General features: G+C 40.0%; 1 protein-coding gene across 5 annotated transcripts in view; it reads right to left on the bottom strand.

The window, feature by feature from the left end:
• tpst1 (tyrosylprotein sulfotransferase 1) overlaps positions 1-24,746 on the bottom strand; it is a 59,083-nt gene extending 34,337 nt beyond the window's left edge. For 4 of the 5 annotated variants that reach the window (XM_066663375.1, XM_066663390.1, XM_066663381.1 and 1 more), the window contains exons 1-2: positions 24,551-24,744; positions 12,867-13,895 (exon numbers count right to left, since the gene is read on the bottom strand). In XM_066663375.1, coding sequence (XP_066519472.1) covers positions 12,867-13,699 — 833 coding nt within the window. In that variant the 5' untranslated portion in view covers positions 13,700-13,895; positions 24,551-24,744. Of the gene's footprint in view, positions 1-12,866; positions 13,896-24,550 lie in introns of all 5 variants that reach the window. The other variant, XM_066663368.1, reaches the window with a different exon arrangement.
• Between the last annotated feature and the right edge of the window lie 1,622 nt (positions 24,747-26,368).

Here is a 26,368-nt window from a genome sequence, read left to right as displayed (position 1 = left end):
GAAGTACTGTAAACATTCTAAACATTTAAAATTGAACTGCTTCAAACTTAAATTATGGTCTAATATGCCTTATGCCCCATTTGCATTTCTGATTTTCAATATCAGTTTCTTTTCCATCTGTACAAAACAGTTGGAATCACTTTGTGGGTGCTAGCCATGTGGACATCAGATGTTGGCTAAAATAACAGGGCAGCTAGAGTCCACCTATGAAAGCGTTCAGCTGTCCGAAGACATGTTATGTTACAAGGAGTATGCACTGAATGATCCCTGGATTAGGAACGCCTAACTTGTATCTACATTCAATGTCCAGTTTATCAGCTCTACTGACCATAAAGGAGCACAGACTGTAGTCCATCTGTTTCTCTGCATACTTGATCTCTATTTCACCCTGTTCTTACAGGACCCCCACAGTGCTCATGGCTGTAAATGGCATCTGGATGTTTTTAGACAAAGACTGGACCTGAGATGAGGATATTGCTCTATTCCTGCTCCATAGAAGGGTAATTGACCTTTTTGGGAGAGTGCTAACTACATGAAAGACAGAAAGTGCTACAAAACTAAACAACTCAAATGCATTTCTGTAGTATTTCAAACAGTGAATAAAAACTTCAGTCACATTCAATCAACACACATTATTTCCCTCCAACATACATTCAACCTTAAAATATGTCGAGCTTCTGAACATAATCAAAACAGCTTTTCCCCCAATATCGTAGCCTTTAACAAAGAAGCTATCATTTTGTGTGGTTCTGCATTCACTTTAATGTTTGGGACTGCCACAAATTTAACTAAAAGTAGAATAAAATGAAAGTATAAAATGTAAATAAAAAAAGTTTTGCATTTAGTGCAATTATTTTACATATGGTTTATCTAAATAAGTTAATTATATTATTAGCAGGTGCCAAAGTCACTGTAGCATAAGTCTGTTTAAATAAAGAATTAAAAGGCATAGAAATTTGAAGTCCTGAAAAAGCATTGACCTTTCAATACATCATGCAACACTATCAGAGAGTGGACCTGCCTGGTACTCTCCTCATACACAGCTTTCCAAAGCTAGAGACCCAGCCTTCTCCCTAGACACCATGCAGTCCATTTACACTGGAAACAAGCAGTGCTTTACGTTTCATTGTTCAAGTCCCTGGCCAATGCGGTGCTTCACTTCAATAATCCATTTAGGTTGGAATTGTGCTTCGGCACTTCCTACATGATTAATAGACTTCTTTCTTTCTCGGGACAGAGAAGATAGCTTTTTTTTTTACCCCACTTTCTTTAAGGAGGAGGCAGCTCAAGTTATTTCCCGCTAATGGAAACTGCCAAAAAGTTTCACACTAAAGTGATGTTTTGAGAAATGGAAAAAGATAGACACATGAGTGTAGCAGAAAGCTAGGGCCAATCTTGACAGCCTTGCAGCTGATGAGTCATGCCATTCTCTAGAAAAATAACATCTTTTCTCTTCCGCTGTTGCTAAGGCCAACAAATGGAGAGCCCGCCCACCTTTCAATGGACTGATGCTAATTGGCATGAATACAGAAGGCCTCATCGACACTCTCTGAGCTGCTGCTTGAATTAATATCCAAAAGTATCATGTCTGAAAATGATTTCTAATACAGGCGAGATGGTTGCAAGCATAATACAACATGATATTTTGGACCGGAAAGGGTCCTAAGAAGGTTTATACCCATCAAATACTGTCTCTAGAATCTCTAATAGCAAGTAAACATTACTGTTTATTTATTGACTGATTAGAACATAGTTACGGATAAAATAGACAGTTAAAATAACAAGCACTTCAGTTCACACACAGGCACACAGGCACACAGGCGCCAGCTATATCCCTGTGGTGATTTCTGACATTAACTAGGCAGTTTGGTAAGTGCTGATGAATGTCTTGTGAGCGTGGCAGCTGTTGCTGTGTAGTGTGATCTGTCCAGTATAGGGTGAGATTAATTTATTTCGATTTTACAGTGCGCTTCAATCTTTTGCTTTAACCTTTGCTTTTGCTTTTCAGTCTCCTACACTGCAACTCCTAAATGGATGAAGCTGTATCCAGTAAACTTGGAATGAGCTGGACTGGTGTTTTTGATCCATGTAAAATCAGTACTGATCTTACTTATGTTCTTTCCCCCCACAAATTTCAGTCAGATCCTCAAATCAATTTTCCAACATGTAGTGAAAGCATTCTCTGAAATAAAGATATATAACTACTGCAACAAAAAGAATATTAGCTCTGTTTTCTCAGAGAAAACAATGAATGAGCAGGTATCTAAAAAGTTTTATTCAAGTACAGTGAACATCAGCTGGTTGGTCTGACATCAGTTCCGAGCAAGAACCCACTGGTGGTGCTATGTTTTAATGGTTTTTGTTCTGTTGTTTGTCTTTGATTTGTGTGTTTGCCTCCTCTGCTGCTCTCTGCTGTGACATCTGACCATGGGAGCCCTGTTTCTTTGTTGCTGGCTTAGAGACAAGGCTTACCTGCCTTCTATCATTGATTGTAACGTAGGGCTGCAACAACTAATCGATTTAAATTGAGTGTTAAAATAGTTGGCAACTAATTTATTAATCGATTAGTTGGGTCTAAGTTATTATACACATAGGTACAGTTGCTACATGTGACAAACTCGGGAAGAAGGGTTTGAAAAATGGCGGAGGAGGTCACAGCAGAGGATAATGTTAGCACAAGCAGAGAAAAATGTACGCCCCAAGTCATTAAAAGTATGGGAGCACTTTACATTAACGCTTTCAAGGAACAGCATTAGGTGCAAAATGTGCACAGCTGATCTCGCATGAAAGAGATTAAGTATGGTAAGTTAATTCTACTTTTTCTCTCACTCAATGTTCCTAGAGCCTGCTAGAGTAGTTTGTTTTTCTTAGTACATTGATATTACACTCGCGTTTAGCGAACAAGCCTTAGCATCCCCCCGAGCTTTCACTTCCACCTTAAATGTGTCAGCTCGACCAGCAGTTCCAAAACAGGCCATACTTTTACTCAAGCTAACGTTAGCGACGTTAGTTTTTCTCTCACTCAATGTCACTAGAGCCTGCTAGAGTACTTAAACAAGATGTCTCAATATAATATAATAAATATAATACAATAATCGACAGATTAATCGATTATCAAAATAATCATTAGTTGCAGCCCTATTGTAATGTCTGTGCTTGCTAACAAGGGGAGTATATTTTTGTCTCTGCCTGCTTTTGCCACTTCAGCTGGGACTGTTAACTGAGTGAGCCTGTTGTTGTTGGCACTGGCAGCTAGCAGCATGTTAAAACTGCTTGCATCTAAAGTGACTGAATTTGGTGAGCCTGTTTTCAACCTGTGGTCTAGTGCTGCTCAATAGCTGCCTACATAATCTCTCCAATGCCATCTCTGCTGTTTTGCACTCTCTGTATTACAGTGTTTTTTGTTTGTCTTTTGGCATTTTTGGTACTCTGTACTATCTTTGATTTTGTTAGGAACTAAAGACGCAGTAATAATAGCAGAAGCTCCAGTCACAAAAGCAGGAAGGAAGTGGAATAAACGACTAGAGGTAGCCAAGAATTTATTTTTAAAGCTGTACACAATTGGCCAAAAGCAATTCAGAAGAGCAGACCTTGGGTCAGGTGATTCATGGATAGCATTCAGTAAGGTCACATCACCAGAGAGAAGGCAAATGATGGCTAGTTTATTCACCAGCAGGAAGCGGGGGCATGGTGCACAACAGAGGCTTCGCAAGAAAAACAAGGCCAAAGGCTTTGCTGGGAAAATCTAGAGAAGCAGAAGGTCACTTTACAAAGAGTTGTGGGTTTTTGCGGGAGCAACTTATGACATTTTTCCAACTCTTGGACAGAAAATTTTGGACAGTGGGTAGATGAAGAAGATGCTGGTGGAAAGAGGTAAGAAACTACAGGTCTGGACAGTTTCACATTAACTATGCTAAGGCCAGACATGGTCAATTTTTTTTAGGACGCAGTAGATGAAGCTTTTGAAAGAAAGCTGAAGTAGGCAGGCTTGGTGTCTGTGGTGAGAGAATGTGGGTGGATATAAGACTGGTAGAAATAGGTGTTAGGGGATTTGTAGTTAAATCTACATATAAGAGTATGAGAAGCCTGTAAATCTGGCTTGGATGGGGGTGGATCAGGGATGCCAGACCTCACTGTTGAGCCTTCCAGAAAAGTCAGGTGGCTTAATTCAGAAAAGTGCTGATGAGGGGTGGTGCTTACTTGATGACCCTGTGAAAAGCTAGCAATGTAGTAGATGTTTTTGAATACAAATGAAGGGAATGGGCTGAACCCAATGTGTAACCTTAGTTGTTAAGTGTAGCTGGCTGCTGATCAGATCATAGACAGCCACAGCATCCTTAGTGGTCAGTTGTACAATACCATTTCATTTATTTAAATGTTGTGGTTGCTAGTAGGAAGAGAGTGGGCTGGGCTGTATGTGAAGCTCTAATGCACTAGCATATGATATTTTTCATCGTATCCTGTGTATAATTACAATTTTATATACACAATGTATTACTACTACTAATAAGTATAAAGATTTTCAATATACTCCTGTACCCTCCCAGCACAGTTTTCAAGGCCTGGCAAAGACAGGGTATCATCAGTCTTCATCCTCTCCACCCACAGCCCATATGTACAGTAATACTCTAAACAGACAACACAAATCACCAACATGAGAAACCGTGAGTAAAGAGATGAGAGTTACAATTCAACATAGCCACTGTCAAAGATATCCATTACTGTAGTAGGAGCCACATGACACCTTGAAACCTGACACCTAATGTTGAAATGTGCATGTGCGAGTAGGAAGTCTTAAATCAGCTGTATTTCACAGAGAAATCTTAAGGTTCAGCCATATTTCACATTATAGTTTGTGAACTAAATTTGGAACTGTTTGGCGGTGACCAGTACATCCAAAGTACTCCTTTTGGGACCTAAAAAAATGTGTCAGATGATTTCTAAATCGCTAAAAATTTCCAGGATTTTGCTGCCTGCAGGCTTTCCCCGTCCCATTTCTTACTATAAGCCCTAAATCCTTCATTAAAATGTTCACTTTTTGAAAGGTGAGCAGAAGGTGCGAGGGCTGAAGTGTTCAAGGGGTCAGAAAGTTGAGAGCTGAATTTGGACACGCTCGCACTGCTTCAGCGCTGCAGGTCCACCATCCACTGCAGCGAGCAGCTCAGTGTTTTACTGGAGCCTCGAACAGAAATGTGTTGTTGAGGTAATATTTATCATAGTGTGTTCTTTATGTTTGCAGAATGTTTCTGTGACCCAGCCTTTTATTTTATACTGTATATTTAACAAACAATGTCACTAGTCTGTCCCTATAATGACACAAATACACATCGCCATTACGGACTTTCAGCTTTTTGTTTAACTTTACACGAAAACAGCCAAAATCTCCAGATTATGAAAGCCAGAACAACAGAGCGAGGTGTTACTCAAAATAAATGAGGCTGTTCATTTGTTACAGCACCGTTTTACCAGCCGGACCCTTATAGAAATGTAAGTCAGTAATAAATAAGTTCCCAGCGATGCCCTGTTCCTTTATCAAGTGTAGATTACTTGGTTGATAAAATGTTAAGGTGCTTGGTTTTAGAAATGTAGAAAAACTTAAATGTTAAAATGTTATCTTGTAGACGAGTTACTTTAATGTCATCTCAACACGGTGCTTCAGTTGTGTAGCTTTGTATGAACAGAAAATAACAGGCTTTCCATGATCATATACACTGTCAGCAACTGACAAGATAAACAGTTTTTATAGTTTGTTATTATTGTAAACAAAGACATTGATATGAAGCCTCAAAGCTTCTCCAGACCTCAGAATGACAATGATATGTATTTTGGGCTTTCCTGTTTTTGAAATACCAGAAACACCTCTGTGACAATGGCTATATGGCTAACGGTAGTCCGGCAAATCTAGGCTTGCCTAGCTTCTCTTTTCTCCTGTTTTAATACCTCAGTGGAGAGTACTAAGTAAAAAAGCACTTGTATCCTACATACAGAGTACTGGACATGCGCTTATGAGTTGATGTGCACACATACGGTAATCTTTCCAATAAAAAAAGTTAAACAAATATCTGCAAATTTGGCTCCAAAGCAGGGCTGTAAATGACAACTAATGCATTAGTAAAGTTGACCTCAAGCAGCTAAGCAGGTGCACCACAAGACAGACAGTCACTCCGTCCCATTGCACAGATTATCCAGCACAGAATGTACTTGTGCTTATGCCATTGCTAACAATTATAACTAATTATATATCATGTTGAAGACTGTACTCATGCCTCAGCAATGGCATAAACATACATGTTATTACAGTTCCTGTAAAGCAGAACTACACTATAAATTGTATCCCTATCATCCCTAGAATTATTTGGTTTTGATCCCATACCACTATCTCCTTTCCCATGCAGCTCACTACTATGATTAAACCACTTGCAAATTCAAGAAAATGTATTAATAAAAATATTAATTAATTCTTTCATAGTCTGTAACCAGTTATGCAGTTCAGGGTCGCGGTGGATCCGAAGCCTACGCGGAATCACTGGGCGCAAGGCGGGAACACATCCTGGAGGGGGCACCAGTCCTTTGCAGGGTGACACACACTCGCACCTATGGACACTTGATTCGTCAATCCACCTACCAATATGCATTTCAGGACCATGGGAGGAAACTTGAGCACTCGGTGGAAATAAAGCTTTCTCAATGCAAAAACAAGATTATTGAATTTTAAAAAATGAATAATTAAATTATAAGCACACAGGCCTAATAAAAAGACACATACACAAACTGCAAGATCATATGAATTTCCTCCTGTTGGAGCTCTGCTTAATAGCCTCTGCCTGTTTGTCAATTATTCATGATGTTCTCTAGTGCTTTTTTTTGCCGGTTGGTGTACTCCTGAAGTCAGATAAGAGGGTCCCACAGCTGCTCTGCACCAAATAATGGCCAGATCTCTAGCATCTTGAAAAATAATAAATACATTTAAAAAAAGAATAAGTAATTGATGCCAATGGTCAAACCCATGTCTTGGTTAGAGCGCCTCTGTACCTGGCTGGTGTGGTGAACTGATTGATGGCTGCCAGTAGACTGGGACCTTCTGCCAATGGGGTGAGTGCATAGCACAAAGAAGCACTCTTCTGGCAGGTGCTATGGGCCAAATTTAATGGACTGTATTTTCCAAGTACCCTGTGGGATTTTTGGGTGGGGTTTTGTGTTTATCACCAGCCATTAAGACCCCTGCAGGCACTCACCCCCCCCTACCTAAAATCATATCAGTGGATTCTCTGAAATGAGCTATGGTGCCGGAGTTCCCCCGGAGGACTGCAGTGCGATTATGGCTAGAGCAGGCATGTTCTGCTGACTGCCCGGCAGAAAGGAGAGGTGCCTCTCAGACCTGACTGCACAGGAGGGCTGCAGATGGTCTCAGTGTGTTTCAGATTATTTCTCCTGATTGAAAGGACTGCCAGGCAGGCAATGCTGCATACCATCCAAATTCCAAGAACTGTGTTCTCTGCAACAACTCAGAGTTATCAGTAGTAAAAACCAGCTGATCCCAAACATGTTTTACCTTCCGTTTTTCCACATTTTGGCAGACTGCAATTTTGCTGTATTCAGTAAAGCAGTGGTTCTCAAGCTGAGGGATGGAACTGTGAAGTTAATATTTCTAACATATACTACAATGTTATTCATTTTAGTCTGCATACCATAATCGGCTATACAGAATTCATGGCTTCTGTGTTTTTGTTCATCATTGTTTTCATTCATCATTGTTCCCTCACATCAATACCCATTAAGCATTGCCTGTTCTGTATTTACTGCAGAAAAGCAGTGGGGAGTTTTTACTTTTTCAGTCAAAATAAGGTTAAATACCTCAGGTAGCTGCCCTAGGTTTTAGCTGGCTGTCCTCAACAAGTCAAAGAGTAATTACTTCCAGTGAAGTGACCCTTTCTCTTCATTATAGTAATGATTTACCTACGGCGGTACAATAATTCAATATCAATATATATCACAATGTAAAATGTTTCAATAACAATATGATTTTTAAACACATTTTCCAGGTTTTAATATTTATTATTTACAGAGTCTGTCATTGATTGATGGTCATTACAGGGCACTGCCATCAGTTAAAAGCACCCTATTTTAAAGTTAGTTTAAAAAAATATTAATACTGACAAAGCCAAGAGGTTCTTGTTTGATGGTAATGTCAGGTTGCTTTCAGTTCTTGACAGATTTTCAGTGGCTTTTTTATTGTTCATATTGATACTGACCAAAATTTAAAATATTTTGTTATATAAATTTTGGCCAAATTGTTCAGCTCTAGATTTAAAAATAAGGTTAAAAAAGGTTAAAAATAAGTTTTGAACTGCCCTCAAAATCCAGCCAAATCAGTTCTTCATGCCTTCATTACGAAAAATCCAAATGGTGTTTTCTTGGAATTTTAGCCAGAAAGACTACTGCAGTGTCACGCAAGCAAAGTACAACAGATGCAAAGATTGTTCAACTTCAGCAGAAATTTCCAAATAATTTTTGTTTTGTTTATTTTAGGTCAGCAGTGTGCTTGCCTAGAAGTACCAGCAACACTGTTTATGAGAGCAATCCTGATAGGTTGCCTTTTCTCCCACAATAACACTACTGACATCACAGACTGGATATGCATCTGCCAAATGCCATAATATGCAATGTGTCCAGAATTGGTCTGCAGCTCAGGGCTGCACATAAAGTCCCTTATTATGAATATTTGATTGGAATCAATGTAATGAAGAATGAAATGAATGTCCTGGGCCAGTCTCTGGAGACCAAAAGAGTCAGTGAACTCCAATCTATAATAGCTTTTATTGGTTCCCCAGGGTTAGGGTGGAACTCATGGATGGTTGGAGAGTAAACAAGTGGCCCCTACAATGGCTTTTACCAAACCACCAATATCAGGCCCACAAAAGCTTTTAGACCACCAGACTGAGATCGACAATGATTTTTTACAATGCTACCAGTTCAGGGCCCACAATGGCTTTTATCACATCACTAAGCTTCCAGTCAACTCTCCACAGAGCTAGCAGTTCAGAACCAAGGACCCTCAGAAGTTAAGGACCCTTGCTAATTTTACCAAGCCTGACTGAAAGTCTAAGTGGTTTTTGAAGCACTCAAGCACTCAAGACATGCCTCAGGGCTCAGGGGGAGATGAGAGTGCATCCACAACGCACCTTGTGAAAATAAACATTAGTTTTTTTGCTAGGGGATGCACATGATTGATTTGCACAAAACAGCATAGACTCTCATAAGCATCTGAGTGTGAAAAACTGAAAAGGCACATTAGCAGGAGACTGGAAGGAGGTAAAGCAATGGGTTCCAGTAATGATGATATACTGACAATGCTGGATTTGAAGTTGGAGAGGAAAAAAAAATAAAATGAGACCAATATTCATGTTTTCAATATTGGAGTATTTCAGTTTAGTATCTTCAGTAATTACTTTAGCATGAGGATGCATTCTCAGTGGCTTCAGCTAACAATCAACACTAACGATCAGATCAAATCATGGAAATACGAAGCTGGTGTGCAAGCTTAAACCTACACTTAAATGTTCATTCATTCATTTATTGTCTGTAGCCTCTTAACCAATTCAGGATCGCGGTGGGTCCAGAGCCCGGAATCACTGGCCGCAAGGCGGGAACACACCCTGTAGGGGGCACCGGTCCTTAAAAGGTCCCAACACAGACACACTCATGCGATAATTTTGAGTCACCAATCCACCCACCAACATGTGTTTTGGGACCGTGGGAGGAAACTGGAGCACCCGGAGGAAACCCATTCGGACATGGAGAGAACCACACCAACTCATAGACGGGCACAAAGCCATGACTCCAGGTCTCTGGAGCTGTATGACACAGACACTACCTGCAGCTACTCTTAAATGTGTTAAATGAAACATGTATTTTGCTAGAATATCATGAGGTAGCACTGCTCTTAAAACTGTAAAACAAACTTGAATATTCACCTAAAACCACAACAAAAACCAAAAGCAAAGAGAAAAGACACATCTATTGCTACTATACAAGTGTCTTGCAAAAGCACCAGAAAATGTAATATTATAAACTTAGTGCAAAAAGTAAGGAAATCTGTGTTTGGTAGATTATTTGTTGTAACAATGCTTCTTGGCAATATACTGTTAAAAAGCCTGTTAATTTCCCTTTTAAATGGTGCCAAATTTGTAAGGAACAAAAGTTATAAGATTTATTGCCAAGAAGCAATGTTACAACAAAGAAATAATCTACCAAACACAGATTTCCTTACTTTTTGCTGCAAGTTTATATTAAATATTTCAAAAGGTATTCACAACAACACACACAAGCAGGACATTTTTCAGTTGTGGCACACAGAAGCATATCACAGAAGCTATACAATTTGCCCCTTACTTAATAACACTAAAACACTTTCATCATTAATTAAAGTTTCCAAATGATCTGTCACTGCAGCAATGCCAGTCAGCCATTTCCTTTCTTATTCCATTATTAATGGCAAGTAAGAAAAAAAAAAAAAAGTCTTGATTAAGCTCTCCACGTGTGGCATCTCATAATCCAAAGGATGTTATGACACTGCCAATGCAAATAAATCATTGTTCAACCAGCAAGGATCATGAAAATCAGTGAGCACACTTCTCATTTACCCAGACAATCCCTGTACTTACAACCAGTAAGTGCCATACAAGTCAATCAAACAGGCCACATGCAGGTTTTGAACAACATCCAGACTCTGCATCCTACACTGAATCAGGAGGAAGGAAATAAATGTGCAATACGGATGTTGTATCATATTCTCTTTAAGCCTTGGTTGTGCATGTGCTTAGATGCCATACTCATGTTGTGAGGGCTCTGCAACAGGATCAAAGGTTATTTTGCAACCCCCACAGTTTTTTCCAGGAAACTGGTCAGTGTTCTTTGGTCTTTTGCTGCACGATTTATCTGTCTCTGACAATGAAACAGCTAAAATGTGTGGTAACACTGCTCTTTAGTGGGTGAAATTTAATAGGCTGTGTGAAATATTACATCCTGATCCAAAAATCAAGTCACTGTATCAGCCTTGTTATTTTTACATGCATGCATTGATACAGAAATGCCACTGGCTCACACTAATGTCCCTCTAACTATGAGCATTATGTTTTGATTACAAGTAACATTTGGTATAACACAAAGATAAAAGTCTCGTCTAGCTCGCTCCTTCACCAGCAAAAAACAGCCCATCAAAGTGTTAGAGAGAGTGTGTGCAAGCCCTTGCTGAGTTATTGCTGTTCCAGAGTCAATAAAGAAAATGTTTAAACTTAATTTTACACACTGCGCCAGAACTGAAATCTTACTTCATGAAACTAAAAACAATATGAGTTTCAAAGTGCAGGGAATGCAGCCTTAAAACACTGAAAATTTTGAACTTGAGGTGTACAGCTACACAATAGTGTATATCCCTGTATACAATAAAATGTTTGCATTTAAGTTTAGAGCTATATTTGATATGTACAATAAGCACTATATCCATCACCCAATGACCATATGTATATGAAAAAAGGAGCTGAGGTCCATAAACAAGATATAAATTTTAGATTTCCTTTTCAGAAATGCAGTGTATGTTTTGTTAACTTTCACTACACTGTCATCTTAATAGAAGATAACTACTTGTTGATCAAGTGAAAGGGGGGGGTGGGTAGTGCAGGTCTTTGTCTGTTCACATAACCTGTTGTGCATTGTTACATGGCTAGAATGTTAACCCTATTGCACTTTCAAGATTAAAAAAAAAAAATCTGAAATCCATGTGTCATACTGCCTATTCACAAGAATAGAGCTATAGCTACCTGATAACCAATGAAAAATGAAAAAGAGCTGTCAGAGATGAGCATTAGCTTCAACAGCCATCACAAATGAATGACAGTAATCAGATATTGTTAGCTACACTAATATATCATCTTTCACCGCTGCAGAAACACGACAGGGGTACAGTACTAACATGTTTTATACTGGCAGGAATGTGGCTGATCCAACCCAGCCCATTTATTTAGCCTGCCTCACTCACCTACACTTATTCACCAGTCATTAGCACTCACCACAGCTTAAAAGCTCTAACAGGAAACAATTAGATAATACCAATCTTGTAAACAGAGCACTTCCACATGGGCCTCATAATTTGTTTTTTAGTGGCCTAAAAGAACACACTGCACACGTGTGGATGTTCCACGATGGAACCAGGGCTATTTAAGGACACCAGATGCAAAACCCTCTGAGAAGAGCAGCTAGGGACCTTATCTAAATACGTTAAAGGGAAAGCAGCTAAAAGGGTCAGACAGCTCTCTGGGCTTCAGAGACATTATGTCCAGGGGTAGGAACCTGCTGGACTGAGTTGAATAAAACAGTTATAATGTTTATTTGATTAAATCCGTGCAAAATGTAACTCGTGACCTTTTGTGTGACGCTGATGGTGAAGGAAACCCATTTTCTAAGTCACCTTCCCAAAATGAAGAACAGAAAGTTTACGCTGCATTTACATTTCATTGTTTACAGGGCAACACACACTCACACATATGGACACATATTTTCCTTCTGGAGCAGACTTAGCAGGACTAAGTTTATTACAGCAGACATGGGACCGGAAGGCCACCAGTGTGATCCCCTCAACCGGCAGGAAATTTGGGGGGTGGGTGGAGAGAAAGAACTACATTCTCTCCTCTATTAAGCCACAGCTGAGGTGCCCTTGAGCAAGGCAACCTAATCTGTGGCACCCAGGGTGGCTGCACACTGCTATGACTGTGTGCATTCACTGCTTTTAATTACTACTGTAATGTGGATAGTATATCAAAATGAATAATTTGAGGATAATTTATCCTGGGCTTTTTATTGGCACTTACTTGGAGAGGGAGACACCTCCTGCCTTCCCGATGAGCTCCTCGTGATGCAGCACAGCATCATTCCAAGGAATGTTGAGGAACTTCAGCAGTGTCCTCATCCACTTCTCCGGATGCAGGACGAGCTGCTCATAGTGCACGGGCAGGCATTTGTCGGCTGCCTCGAGGCACTGCGTGTACATGGTCTCTATGGCCCTGTTCCACTTGGTGAGGCAGTCCCGGTAGCTGTTCAGGTCGAAGCCGGCAATGGTCACCTTGCGGGAGATCATGGAGTGGACGGAGGCCCGGCCATCACGGATCATGAGAATGAACTTGGCCTGTGGGAAGATCTTGGCAAGATAGGTGAGGGACTTGAGGGCGAAGGGGTCCTTGTTGCACAGGTAAGTGGCTGGCTCGCCGTGCTTGACAATGATCTCCAGCAGGAATGCCTGCATGGCTGAATCCAGCACGTCATCAGTGACCCCAGCCTCATCCAGGCGCATCTTCTCACGCCCCGATCGGCTCCACATCTGCTTCATGGCCAGGATGCGAGGAATGACACGCGTTTCCTCACCGCAGCGAACCTCTGGGTGAGCATCCAGCATGGCTCGCATGAGTGTGGTGCCACTGCGAGGAACACCACCGATAAAGATGAGAGGCATGTCCTTGTTATACACTAGGGGACTGGTAAGATTGTTGCCCGTCCGGAGCGTGGCGTGAAGGCTGCCCAGCAGCGGCTGTACACGCTCCTCTATGCGCTGGTGGCACTCCATAGCATGCCTGCCTAGGTAGAATACTGTGACTGAGCTGATGACCAAACAGGCCACCAACAGGTTCTGCTTCAGCTTGCCTATCATCGCTGAGGGAAAGCAAGGTTGGGTTAAGGTTGCAGAAAAGGGAAGAGGCAGGGGAATAGGAAAGGGGGATGACTTTTTTGAGGGAAGAGGCAAGGGCTGAGAAAGAAGTCTGTTCTTCACCACTCCCTGGTGGGGGATGAGTGAAGATCAGGATCTGCTTCGTGCAGCTTTCGTCGAGTTCCCAGCTCCATCAGCCCTGCAAACAACAAACAGAACAGGTCAAGCAACCAATTATTTTAATTCAAATTCATGCCCCGCCCATAAAATTTTCCCTGCATTATGTAAATATATATCTATGCTCAATCCCATAATGCATTATTTCATGTTATTGTTGCAAAACTGTAACTAAGTGTACAGAACAAATTTTTATCAAATTGATTAAAGTGCATAAACAGACCACAATGTTTCATAACCCTAGGATAAATTAATTCCGAATCTGCAATAACAATGTTATTAACAGTAATATTATGTTCAAGGAGGGAACAAGATCCAAGGAACTCCAAAACTGGAAGACATTGAGTACCCTGGCAGGGTAAATTAATTCAGAATCCGTAAGGAGCATAAAAAGGGTTTACTCTTACTAGGTTCTGAAATAATTTAACATATTAAAACAAGAGATGGGTCAAATGTGAAATTTCTGCCACCTGGGTTATCCAGCTTTTGAAACTTTAATGCATCGGTTTTCATCTGCTTAGTCACATCTTTTTTTCCCCACTTTAATTCGAAAGCCATTTTAAAGAGGTAGCTGACACCATCAATTTGTGTTGAAAGTTTCATAATGATGTTGCAAATTTCCTGTGGTCTAGCTCTGCTATGTGCTCTCCTGTGCTTCTTCTTCAGTGTGTGGTATGTTTAAATTCGCTGCAGTAGTCTTTCTAGGCTTTCTTCAGTGGGTTAAAATTATTACAACCTCTCACCAAAACAAAAGCTCTCCAATGGAATGGAATTCAAACTCTATATAAAAAAATATATAAACTATAAAAAAAACAAATGTTACATTTAAAAAATGCATATAAATATATTAATATTCATGTGTAACAAATTGACAAACTGGCTTTTTATAGAACAAAGAGAAGCATATCAAACTTCAGTATATTGAGCAATAAGCAGAATTGGATTTTTCAGGGAGATATTTGGAAAAGAGACACTGCTTTGTTAGGAGATACTGATATGGTCAGGTTTCTGCCATTTGACTCATGTTTCAATCCACAGCTGCTCTCCGTGTTCGCGGTGTGCTTTCCAGCAACAGTTCAGAGATCTCGAGCAGCAACAAGATGCATGACCTTGAAGTCTTTAATTTGCGAAGCAGTACACAGTGCTCTAACTAAAACGTCTAACACAAAAAGTACTGCGCATAAAACTCCACCGCACAGCGCTGGCTCAGTCTCTCTGGTTGTGTCCTGAGGTTTTCCTCCTGTGCTATTTTCTGACCAAAGTGTCATGCAGAATACGCTGCCCTGAACTCTGCACTTTTACAAACTGGAGGAAGGTGGGAAGAGGAAGGAATCATAGCAGGTCACTGCTCAGCTGGGAGTCGCACGCTTTCTGCCACCCACTCATTTATAATAAGCAGAGAACTGAGCTCCTAGAACTGTGAATTAAATTCCATCCAAGACAATGTGCTTGCTGCTAGATCACGTGTATTTTCTCTTTGCGTCTTTTCTGTTTCAGTATGCATGTGTGAATAATAAAAGTCATGTAAAGGATGGCTTGAATGAATTAAGTGGTTTCATACAGTGCCTTCATACACTCCTCACTCTTTGGATTGAGGCCACACTTATGGTTCACTGAAAAACCTTCACTGTGTGGTGCTTCAAATAGTTATATGATGTATTTGCAAACTGCACACTGGGTATTGTAATAAGATAACACAGAGGGAGCCAAGAAAATGTTTTATTCCATCAAACCAAACAGAGAGAGGAAGATTCTGCCAACAGAAAATTACATAAATTGCCAGTGTTACCTATGGGGCATCGTGTCTTTAACAGGCCAGAGAGAGAGGATGAAACAAAGAAATAAGAAAAATGGTGAACAAGAACAAGAGGAGAGAGAGAGAGAAAAAATAATACAGAGGAAATAAGAGACAGTAAGAGAGAGAGAGGGTTTGACTGACAGTATAAGCCGAAGAAGTGGGAGGAGTTGAGTTCAGATATGGTCAAGGACAACACCTACGCTAAACACGATGAGATGCTGGAACAAACTGCATCCCTTTTCTAGCTGTTTGACGAACAAAGGAGGAACGACTGCAGTACATCAGGAATGGCACTAATCCATTCTTCGCACTGCTTCTGACACGTTCCCAATTCTCACTGGCCTGCAATAAAAAAAGCTGAGAAGAATGCACAAAGTACAGCTGCTGCTGTCTGTCCAGTGAGAACAGACATGCTAAAAAAGAAGCCAGAGAAAGTTGGCAATGACACCAGGATCTCACGCTGGCTTTGTTTTACTTCATCACAAGGCATTTACTGGACCTGGCTCACTTACACGTTTGTTCTTCCAATTAAAAAAAACATCCCAAGATTCTATCAGCCACTTCAGGCAGGAGGGCCTTAAAGCAGCCATTGAGGGTCTTTACAGATATGCTATGTTTAGAAACCCTGGGACTTGTGGAAGGGGGCCTAGAGCCGAACGGAATTCTCAGCTGCAGGCTACTGCTGCTGACACAAGAAAGCACAGATCCCACATCCCAAAATCCTCATTCGTGCTGCATCACCACCACTGAAGAACTTACGTCCCAACAAACACAGCAGGTACTCATCTAAAGAGATGAACCCCTCTATCTGCTCCTTGGAGGGATAATGCGTCAGCCGCTTCACTAAACAGCGCAATGGCCTGAGAAACAAATCCATACTATTATATAAATCTTGCAAAACATCAAAACATCCTACACCTCAGGTCTCTTCTCCAGATCAGTAGAGGAAATGCAAGCTGAGAGGGTGCAGGGGGCAGTAAGAAAGAACAAAAAGTATTAAAATTAGTATAATCAATACGTTTTTGTTAAAAAATAAAAAAGTGTGTGATGTGCCCTGTGAAGGCTCCCTGTTTGAAGCTCCCTGAAGCCTACAGCACTGTTTAAAAGACAGACAGCCCTTAAATAAGATATATTTTTAAGTGAATGTGCACTATTGTTGCATGGTATACTGATACTAGAAAAGCATCTCAATACTTTGTCATTAAAAAAAGTAAACCATATAATTAGTAAGGGTACTTTAAGACGGAGTGTTTTAAAAGATGGAGTGTCCACAATTGGACACCAATGGTGAAACGTCACGTGTGGAGTCACACTTAACAAGCAGATACCAGCGATTTTGCTGACCGCCCTCAGCTTGTAGAGAACATACATTACTTTTCCTGATGGTATCGTTTCAGCACCAATGTCAAGATATTGAAAGTCAGCAAACATGGGATAAATCACTAATGTTCTGATTTTGCTCCGCTACTAACGTCAAACGTGAAGACATTAAAACTGCACAAAGCCGCCATGCAACCACTCCACCAAACCTGTGTTTATGTGAAAGAGAGGGGGGTTAAATAGGAACATCACATACCAGTAGGAACTGTCACGAACAGATAAACAAACAGTAACTCCCTTCTTCAGATTTACAAAACCCATAAATGTTTCTGTTCATCATAAAGGAGAAGGGAAAAAGGAGATTGGTAATGACCTCACTACCCCGGGCTTAGATCAATGAATGTCTTTAGAATTACTGAGTCTACATCACAAGTGGTAATGAACACAAGTCTCCTGTGTAATTTTCTGTTAAGTAAATTTTCTACTTTATTCTTGATGCTAAAAAATAACTTGTGAATAACAGCTGTTCTGACTGGAAACTAAGTAAATGGAGGGTCTTCATGCAGAAGAATGTGTTTGGATACCACTGGAGAGGAACCAACTCAGGAGGCCCCACTACTGATTTACTACTGTGGTTAAGCAATGTTTGGGCTCACATTTCATCATGGTGAAACTGAAATCAAGAATGTGTTGGTATTAAATTAGCAGTGCTTCCTCACTTCTGTTATGGATATCCTCCACTGAATAGCCCATTGATCTGTTTGGGAATCCTCAATGGGCCAACCAGACCACATTAACACTTAATAATGAGCGTACCAACAGGGCTTGATAGACAACATGTGAAGAGTCTCCTGTCCCAAACAAAAATGGGGGAGGGGGCAGTCCCAGCAAAAGGAAATAGACTGCCTCTAAAGTAGTGGTAGCATCCTGCTGCTACCTAGAAGATAACTGATATTAGCTTAACTACTATCAGGAGAGGCTTTGACATACCAGACATCTCTCATCCAGCTCAAAAGACAGTTACATGAGGGGAAACTGTTAATCCGCTCCACATCCCACTCTGTAAGTTCCCTAGTAGACAGTCAAAGCGGTCATCCTCCTCCCCTGACCTCAAGTCCTCTTCACATCAATTGTGTGCCAAATTAATCAGTTTTAGTTCACAGGAGGCCTTTCACATGGCTCCTCTCGGATTAATTTCAGAGAAATTGAGATTCAATGAGAGTCAAGCTGCACAAAATACATATTTTTAATTAGGGCTGGACAATTATTCAATAACTATATATATTGCAATATAAAATGTTTCAATATCTATGACAATTTTTATACACATTTTCAATATACATTATTTACAGCATCTCTCACTGACTGACGGTCATTACAGGACACTGCCATGAATTCACTGCACTCAATTTAAAAAATGAATACTGACAAAGCCAAGAGGTTGCTGTTTGATGGTAATATCATGTTGCTTTCAGTTATTGGCAGATTTTCTATGGCTTTTTTATTGTTCATATTGATATTGGAATTATATTGTTATATAAAGTTTGTCCATAAATCGTCCCAACTCAATTTTTAAACTTTATCAACTTTATCATATGTTGGCTGTAAAAATGCTGTTGTTATCTCAGACAGCAAATTAGATGCCGTACTTTACTAAAAATGTGTGTGTGTGTGTGTGTGTGTGTGTGTGTGTTGTTAGAAGCATGTTTTTGGTGGTATACAGCAAAATGTGAGTACAATTACAATTCACTGTTGTAAGCAATAATAATCAGGTTAAAGTTACAACAAACAGAAGATGAACTTTGACAGTGACACACAAATAAAAGAAAGCAGAAAATATATTTACTGCAACTTGTCACTTTCCTTACAAAAGAACTACAAAAACTTTGATAAAAATTGAGCTCAAATAAACAAACATTACTCAGTGTCCAACACCAAAAAGCAAGAAATCGAGAGAACTAATCAGACAACATTAGGCTTCTACTTTTATAGCTGCAGACAATTAACTCAAAAAAGAAATATTTGGAATTATTTATAAGGATATATATTGTCAGTTAAAAAAGCCATGACTATGATGGGCCTAATCATGTCGACCCACCATGGAAACAAAGTGCAATGGTCTCTCCCCTGAATGTTCATTGTCTAGCAGCAAAGTAAAAGACCCAAAATAACACCAAGCCCCCCACTCTCCCCTGTATGGCAGAGTCATTATAGCTTGGTATGATTCTTTTCAAACACAGCTTGTAATGTATCAGCAAATGATGTAACATTATGATAAGACACAATGAAGAAAACACAATAATTTAACGACCCTGGAGTTTGAAATATAAAATCTGTGGAAGCACCAAGGACATAGAAGGCACCCTCATTAATAAAACCACCGCTACCTTGACACCATTCACTTGAATCATACGCCTGATTAAAGCACTTATCTTTCAGAGCTTGCTGTAAACCATTGCAGCTTTGCTTAAGAAAGCCATTAAGGGACTGTGAGCTTTGACCCACTGTACCCTCAAACTTAAAGTCATGTGTGTGTGTATATATATATATATATATATATGAAAGAAAATTGTTATTCATTTCACACAGTACACCTTGGACGGATAAGACGTTTATGTATATATAAGGTCGTATCCGTCCAAGGTGTATTGCGTGAAATGAATAACAATTTTCCTTCAAAATAAATAGATAAAATAATAATAATAAATCACAGTTCTATGTGTCTTACAAGATGTACTGTCCAGAAACTGTTAGTGAGAAAAATAACAATATAAACAATAAACAATAGATTCATAGCACTGAATGTATTTGAGATCACCTGAATCATAAGAAGCAGAAAACGCAAACTTCATATTTTTTTTACGTTTTAAAAGTAAGTAGATATCTTTTATGTTTCCTGTTTGGTTTAAATGACAAAAAAAAAAGATAATAACTTATATTTAATGAACCTTACACTTCTGACTATAAATCCATGACATAAAAAAGTCTCTGTTTTTTACACAGTCCTGTATTTTCTAGCCCATGCATTCTTATGCCTGCAAATGAGAAACAGACCAGAATTGCCTCTTTAAGAACACTGCCATCTGCATCTGAAGGTTATTGAATGAGTGAAATTCTTGTAATCAGTGAAATTCTCACCCCTACTGAGTAGACGCTGTCCTCACAACAAAAGGCACTGATGACAGATCCCCACACCCCAATAAAGACATGCACAAATGCTGTGTAAACTAAAGCCCAGAAAAGAAAAGGCTAATTCAACACAAAGTTCATCAAGCAGCCTACACCACTGGCTTAGATCAAGGCAAGCATCTTTGTTTAATTACAGTGAGACACTTCATGCTCTGCAGTCCCGAGGATCATAAACAACTCTGCGTGAATCCTTATGACTAAGCCTCGGTCAGACGGATAATGTCAGAGGTGTAATTTCTCCAGGCGGGACTTGTACATTAACAAGCATTTCGGAATCTTGTTATGAAAACACGGGTTTCCGGCAGCTAGGTTCTATATCTTATGTTTAACTATCACCTTATGTTTAACTGATAGCAATGAGGCTTTGAACTGGATTTCAACTGACGTTCAAGAGTTTGTGATAAATATAGTATTATATTGTAGGAACTCAGGCTTGCACAAATGTAAAGTAAATGCATGATTTCACTTTAATCTGTTTAATCTTGGTGTTGGGGGCAAACAATACACAGTTGTTATTTATGATTAAAGCATATGTCAAAAGCGGCTAAAGCGGTGAACCAGGATTTCTACCATTGTTGTTTAAACAAGAGGCATTCTGTAAGCTTTTCCTTCAATAATCACAAGGCTGCCGATCTTGCCTATTGCGCTTTAACAAAATGGGTTTCGGCTACTTTCTTTAAAACATAGTGACATAAGCCAAAAGCCAAGAAAAATCTAACCTAGCAAGCAGAATTGAACTTCAGGCATTCATCCTATCAACAGTGCCAGCTTTCTGTGTACAAGCACGTCCTTGATTTACTAAAATGAATATGAACCTTACCCTCTGTAAAGCAGCCTCAGAAATAAACAGAGCTAAATCTCTGACCCCATGCTGCCCTGACTGTCAAACAGCAGGCTATTTTTTCAGCCTCCTGACACAGGAGAGTACAGGCAGAGGTTTTAATCTGCAATTCAGGTTTCTTTGAACAATAAAACAATGTTAAATATCATGTTTTGAATGTCTGAATTCCTTTGGTTTGCATTTTTTGAGCACTGACATAGTTAAACATTGCTTGCTGTGATAGTGTGAACACTGCTTACGATGTTAACACATAAAAGCAGGACACTTTAGTGTCTGGACAGAGCACAGTCTACAACACCACCTATATACATAGCGCCATTTGTGGTTTTGGACAGAGTAATGTCAATCAATTGAACTGATTAGAATATTGAGCCAGGGCCAGACAATTTTCAAACAGGTCTGAACAGTGGGATTAAAGTTTTAACATTTATTCATTGTCTGTAACTGCTTATGCAGTTCAGGGTCTCGATGGGTCCGGAGCCTTCCCAGAATCACTGGGCGCAAGGTGGGAACACACCCATGAGGGTACCAGTCCTTCGCAGTGTGACACACACTTACACATTTACACCTCCGGACACTTGAGTAGCCAACCAACGTGTGTTCTTTGATCGTGGGAGGAACCCGGAGGAAACCCACGCAGACACATAGAGACCCCGCAATCACAGGGCCCTGGAGCTGTGTGACAGCAACCCTACCTGCTGCGCCACCATTTTTTTCATATTTCTCTCATCCACACTTGGATGCTGTAAAGGAAATTTCAATTTTAGCATCATGCATTTTCTTCAAAGTACAAACTTTTAAAAATGCATCACACTCAATTTCTATACTATATTCCATAGGAATATACCTGTAATACAGTAGGAAATACAGATCTGTGTAGTCTAAGGAGCACACTCACCTGTGTTCTTTATTGATACACAGCATCAGTTTAGTGACAGGAAACACAAGAAACAAAACCTATCAATCACCAGCGTTTTCGTCTTGCTTCCCGGCCCAGTCAGCACAGCGATCTCTTATGGGTAGCAAAATATTGAGTGAATGGCTGAGTTACTTGACCAGGAGACCAACCATGACACATTTCCCAACAGTGAACAAAGCCGCACTGTTTGTCCAGAATCATAACACACATTAATCTGATAAATTCAATTAAATATGGGAAACGGTACCGGAGAATTTCATCAGTGAAGAGAGAAGAGGGAAAAAACACATGGCACAGCTTTGACTCAGCACTTCACCACGTAATAGAGATGGACTATATTGGTACATGTGCTTTCTACAGGTTTAAAGTCCAGTTCAGCTCTCTAAGTAAACAGTTCAAATATATATTGGACCCCTTGCGCATGAAAACCCATTACTTAGAGTGATGGCTTGACTGATGTGTAAAAGACATTTGAAATACAACAGCAATAAATAATTAAGGCTAAAAAGATAGCTGTGATCCTGATTAGTTCCGGCTGAGGCTTTGACTAACTGACCACCAACTTCTTAAAAAACCCAGAGTAATTCAAGCACCTCGCAAAGATTTTATGATTCATTCCCATTGCTAGAGGATGGAATCGGAGCTTCAGAAGTGAAGCACGACATCATTTCCAGTGACTGACTACCAACCCTTTCATTCATCACCTTCACACGACACTGCAGGATGATGACACAGACGGACACAAAAGCTAGTGAACAAGTGAATCCGGAATTTAAATATGGCTGTAAACGCACTGCCCAATCTGACTCAGTCACCTCTGGTTAAATACGTTATGAATGCACCGAATCCATACAACAGCAGGAAATATTCAAGCAGAAACACATAGAAAGCAGAAACTGAAGCTTCACTAAGCAGAATAGAGATTTTTATAGGAAATTTACAGATGTCATATATCCATAGTATCTATCTTACTGGCAACAATATCAGAACATCCACTGACGCAAAATATGCTTTAAGCCTGGGCAGTACTAGCATGGGAGACCTCCTCAGGAAGCCTGGGTGGTTGCTGGATGTGGTGTTGGGTTTGGGCTCCACACAGACCACAGGGCCAGCTCCCCTGTGGTCAGTGTGGATCCCAATGCCCGAGAGCCATGGAGGGGACATTATACTGAATAAATGATGCTGTCCTTCAGATGAAACGTAAAAGAGAGATCCTGGATTCAAAGGTCTTAAAAAGATCCCTGGGTATTTCTTTTAAAAATATATATGTAGGAATATTTACTCCAATGTCCTGGCTAAATCAGTCACTGTGGCCAATTCTGGCCTCCTTTAAAGAAAGCTGGTGAACATAAGAAGTCTAAAGACATCCATTTGAGTTCTTATACTTCTGCATGTCTACTGACAACAGCAAAGCTACTGAACAGGCTTCTCTACTGGTCAGGTAGGATTATGAATGCATTGAATCAGCACAACAGCAATGAAAACTAAACACAAGCACGTTAAGAGTAGTTTCAATGAGGCAGCAGAATAGAGGTGTCTCAGAATAGATGTGTTTAATATGATAGTTTTAGATAACAATGCTCTTAACTATATTTATTAGCAGTTTTGCAAATCATAGCTATATTACAGTGGAATGCTAATACTTATGGATAAAATAACCTTTTGGCCCTCTTCATTCCCAAAGACTGGTTTGAATGGCTCTGTTCTGCTTTGATGAAAGCAGGATGGAGATGGAACTCAAACCGGTAATAGATTTAAGCATTATACTATCAGAATCTCATCTGTAGAGACTACATTGTGTAAGACTTCAAATAAAATAAACTCATATTATCTTACTTCTGTGTCTTTTACTGACTGTGTCACCAGGGCTAATGTAGGTTATACATGCACTGAATCAACAAAGAAAACGTTCAAGGATCAACACAAAGAGAGAAGGCAAAATTAAAACTTCACCAGGGCACTAGAATGGAGGTGGGTTTATATGACTACATTATATGACTACATTTACGAGGAATGTGGACAAAAAAAAACATATTTTGGCTCGCTGTATTTCTGTGGACTGCTTCTCAACGACAGCGTTCAGCTTTGAAAAAGATGATGGCCTGAACTCTGCAGCTGGCCATAGACTTAAACACAAGACTAGAAATACACTGTCTCACTGTACACAAGTCAATAGTGCCATTCATTAACGCTATTTACGAGCCTTGTAATGAAATGACAAGAAATAAAATGTTCGTTCCCTTCGAGGTGGTGGGAGTCCATTCTTGTTTACATAACCATCAACGACACCAAAGGTGAAGAGCGAGTCTTCTTCTCAAACATGTGAAGACGGTCATTAATAACGGTAAAGAAATACATTGCACAATTTCCCGTACATGTAGGGTCATGTACACGTTAAGGAAGGGAACTGTATTCAGTGGTGGCACATGCCAAGCCTGAATTGTGAATTCCAATCCAAACCCTCACTCTGTTCAACGTTACGTAAAAACGAGATGTAAAGAAGACGGAAAGCTGCCTCTAAAACCGCTGAACGCACAGCCCGACGGCTCAGTTAAAGTTGACGCGATTCTAAAGGTAAAGGCAACCCCGAGGAGCGTCTAACAGAAGTACCTCGGTCCATTGGTCCACTACAGCCGTTTCCCACCGTCTGAGTGTACAGGAACGCACCTAGTCCAGAAGCCCGGTCTCCGGAGAAGAGCTGAGCAGGCTGGGCTGTGTCTGTGGGTTGAAGCGGCCGCACATTCCCGTCGTATGTCGCTCCGCTCAGCGCTGGAAAATACAGCCTCGACGCTGCTTTCAGCACAACGGTATCTCACTGAATGCGCGTCATATTCACTGGGTTGCCAGATTCGTTAAATCTCTTCGGCGGCTATCGCATTGTTACTGTTCCATATTTAACACACAAACTGTCAAGTGAAGTACAATGCCGACTGTATAGTTAAACTACCTAATACTGACAATAAAATATCCTCTGTCGCTGTCCTATATATGCAAAAACGGTTCTTTAGAAACCGCTGTTAAGAAAAATCTGGCAACCACAGTCAACGAGCTTCAGGGCATCTCTTACTGGCTGAGGACTGCGATTTCCAGGTAGCTGATTGGTTTAAACGCCGGAGAACCGCCTTCTATGGTCCAGATTTGTAAGGTAGTCTCACGGTGCGCTTTGTGTTAAAGTGGCAGTGCAGTACCTGCTTCAAATAAGCGGTTCATTTCTGTGAATAAATGTCGAGATGTACACATTTAAAATATGTTACCATTTCAAGAGGAACTTGAAAACAGACACTGGGATAATTACAGTCGTTTGCATACGTTTGGCACGCCTGATCAAATGGCATAATTAAAGTCTACCTTTTGTCATGAATTAAACCTCAAGAACCCCATAACTGTTCAGGAAAAAGATATACTTAAAAGGTATTTCCCCCCAAAAAAAGTAACAATTTTCAGTAGGCTTAGACATAACTCTTCACATTGTCCTTACTTCAGTTTGTACAGACCTATGCACTTAGTCCACATCTCTCTCCACTTAGCCCACTGCCACTGGCCTGCAGCTCAAAACCCCACCCCACAAATTGATGGGATGTGTCCTATAGGTTTATAACCTAAAAAATCTTGGTTGTCTTAATGTGTGTTTTTGAGATTGTCATTGATACACAGTAGCTGAAGTGCACTGCTATGACACATATTTATTATTACAGTTTGGATAAGATTTCTAACTTTTAAACATCATTCTAACAATTTATTCATCTTCCAGAACTACTTCATCCTGGTCAGGGTCATGGTGGGTCCTAAGGCACAGGGCAGGATTACACCCTGGACAGAGAGCAAGTCCATTGCAGTTTTAACTGATTAATTAATTTTAGTTAATTAATTATTTAAATAATACTTTTGTTCTGAAATATTTAGCAATGTATTAAACAACAAAAACAATAAAACACAAAAAGGAAACTTAGACTAAGGTATGAGCTCAATTTCTTTGTCATTTTTCTCAAGATAATAGTGCACTAAAATGTAGTAAGTCATCAAAATAAGTCATTTTTATTAATATATTTGAATAGGGGGATATTTATACTTCCTTTAAGGTGCTTGGCCATATTTATGGTCCAGGCTATTTTATGTTAAATGGTCAATAGAGCGTTAACTAACACAGATGTCCTTCCATGCATTATAGTCTATGTGGATGGAAGTGATTCTGGACATGTATTGATTTTCTTCTTATAGGTCTACGTTCACTCATGCCAAAGTAACTTGCTGGCAGAAACAGCCATGTACAGCAAGTAAATAAATCCCCACAAAGACATCGCAAAAGGGCAGATCTGGCCTAACAGGACCTAATGGTACATAATATGAAAATAGAGAGCACGAATGTTCCTGAACCAAGGCCTGTGGAAGCACATGGATAAACTGAACACAGAAGTTCTCTCACTGCTT

Source organism: Hoplias malabaricus, chromosome 1, assembly GCF_029633855.1.
Source record: "Hoplias malabaricus isolate fHopMal1 chromosome 1, fHopMal1.hap1, whole genome shotgun sequence".
Taxonomy (NCBI): Eukaryota; Metazoa; Chordata; class Actinopteri; order Characiformes; family Erythrinidae; genus Hoplias; species Hoplias malabaricus.
Note: the sequence above shows the minus strand (reverse complement) of the source record. Positions and strands in the feature narration are given on the sequence as shown.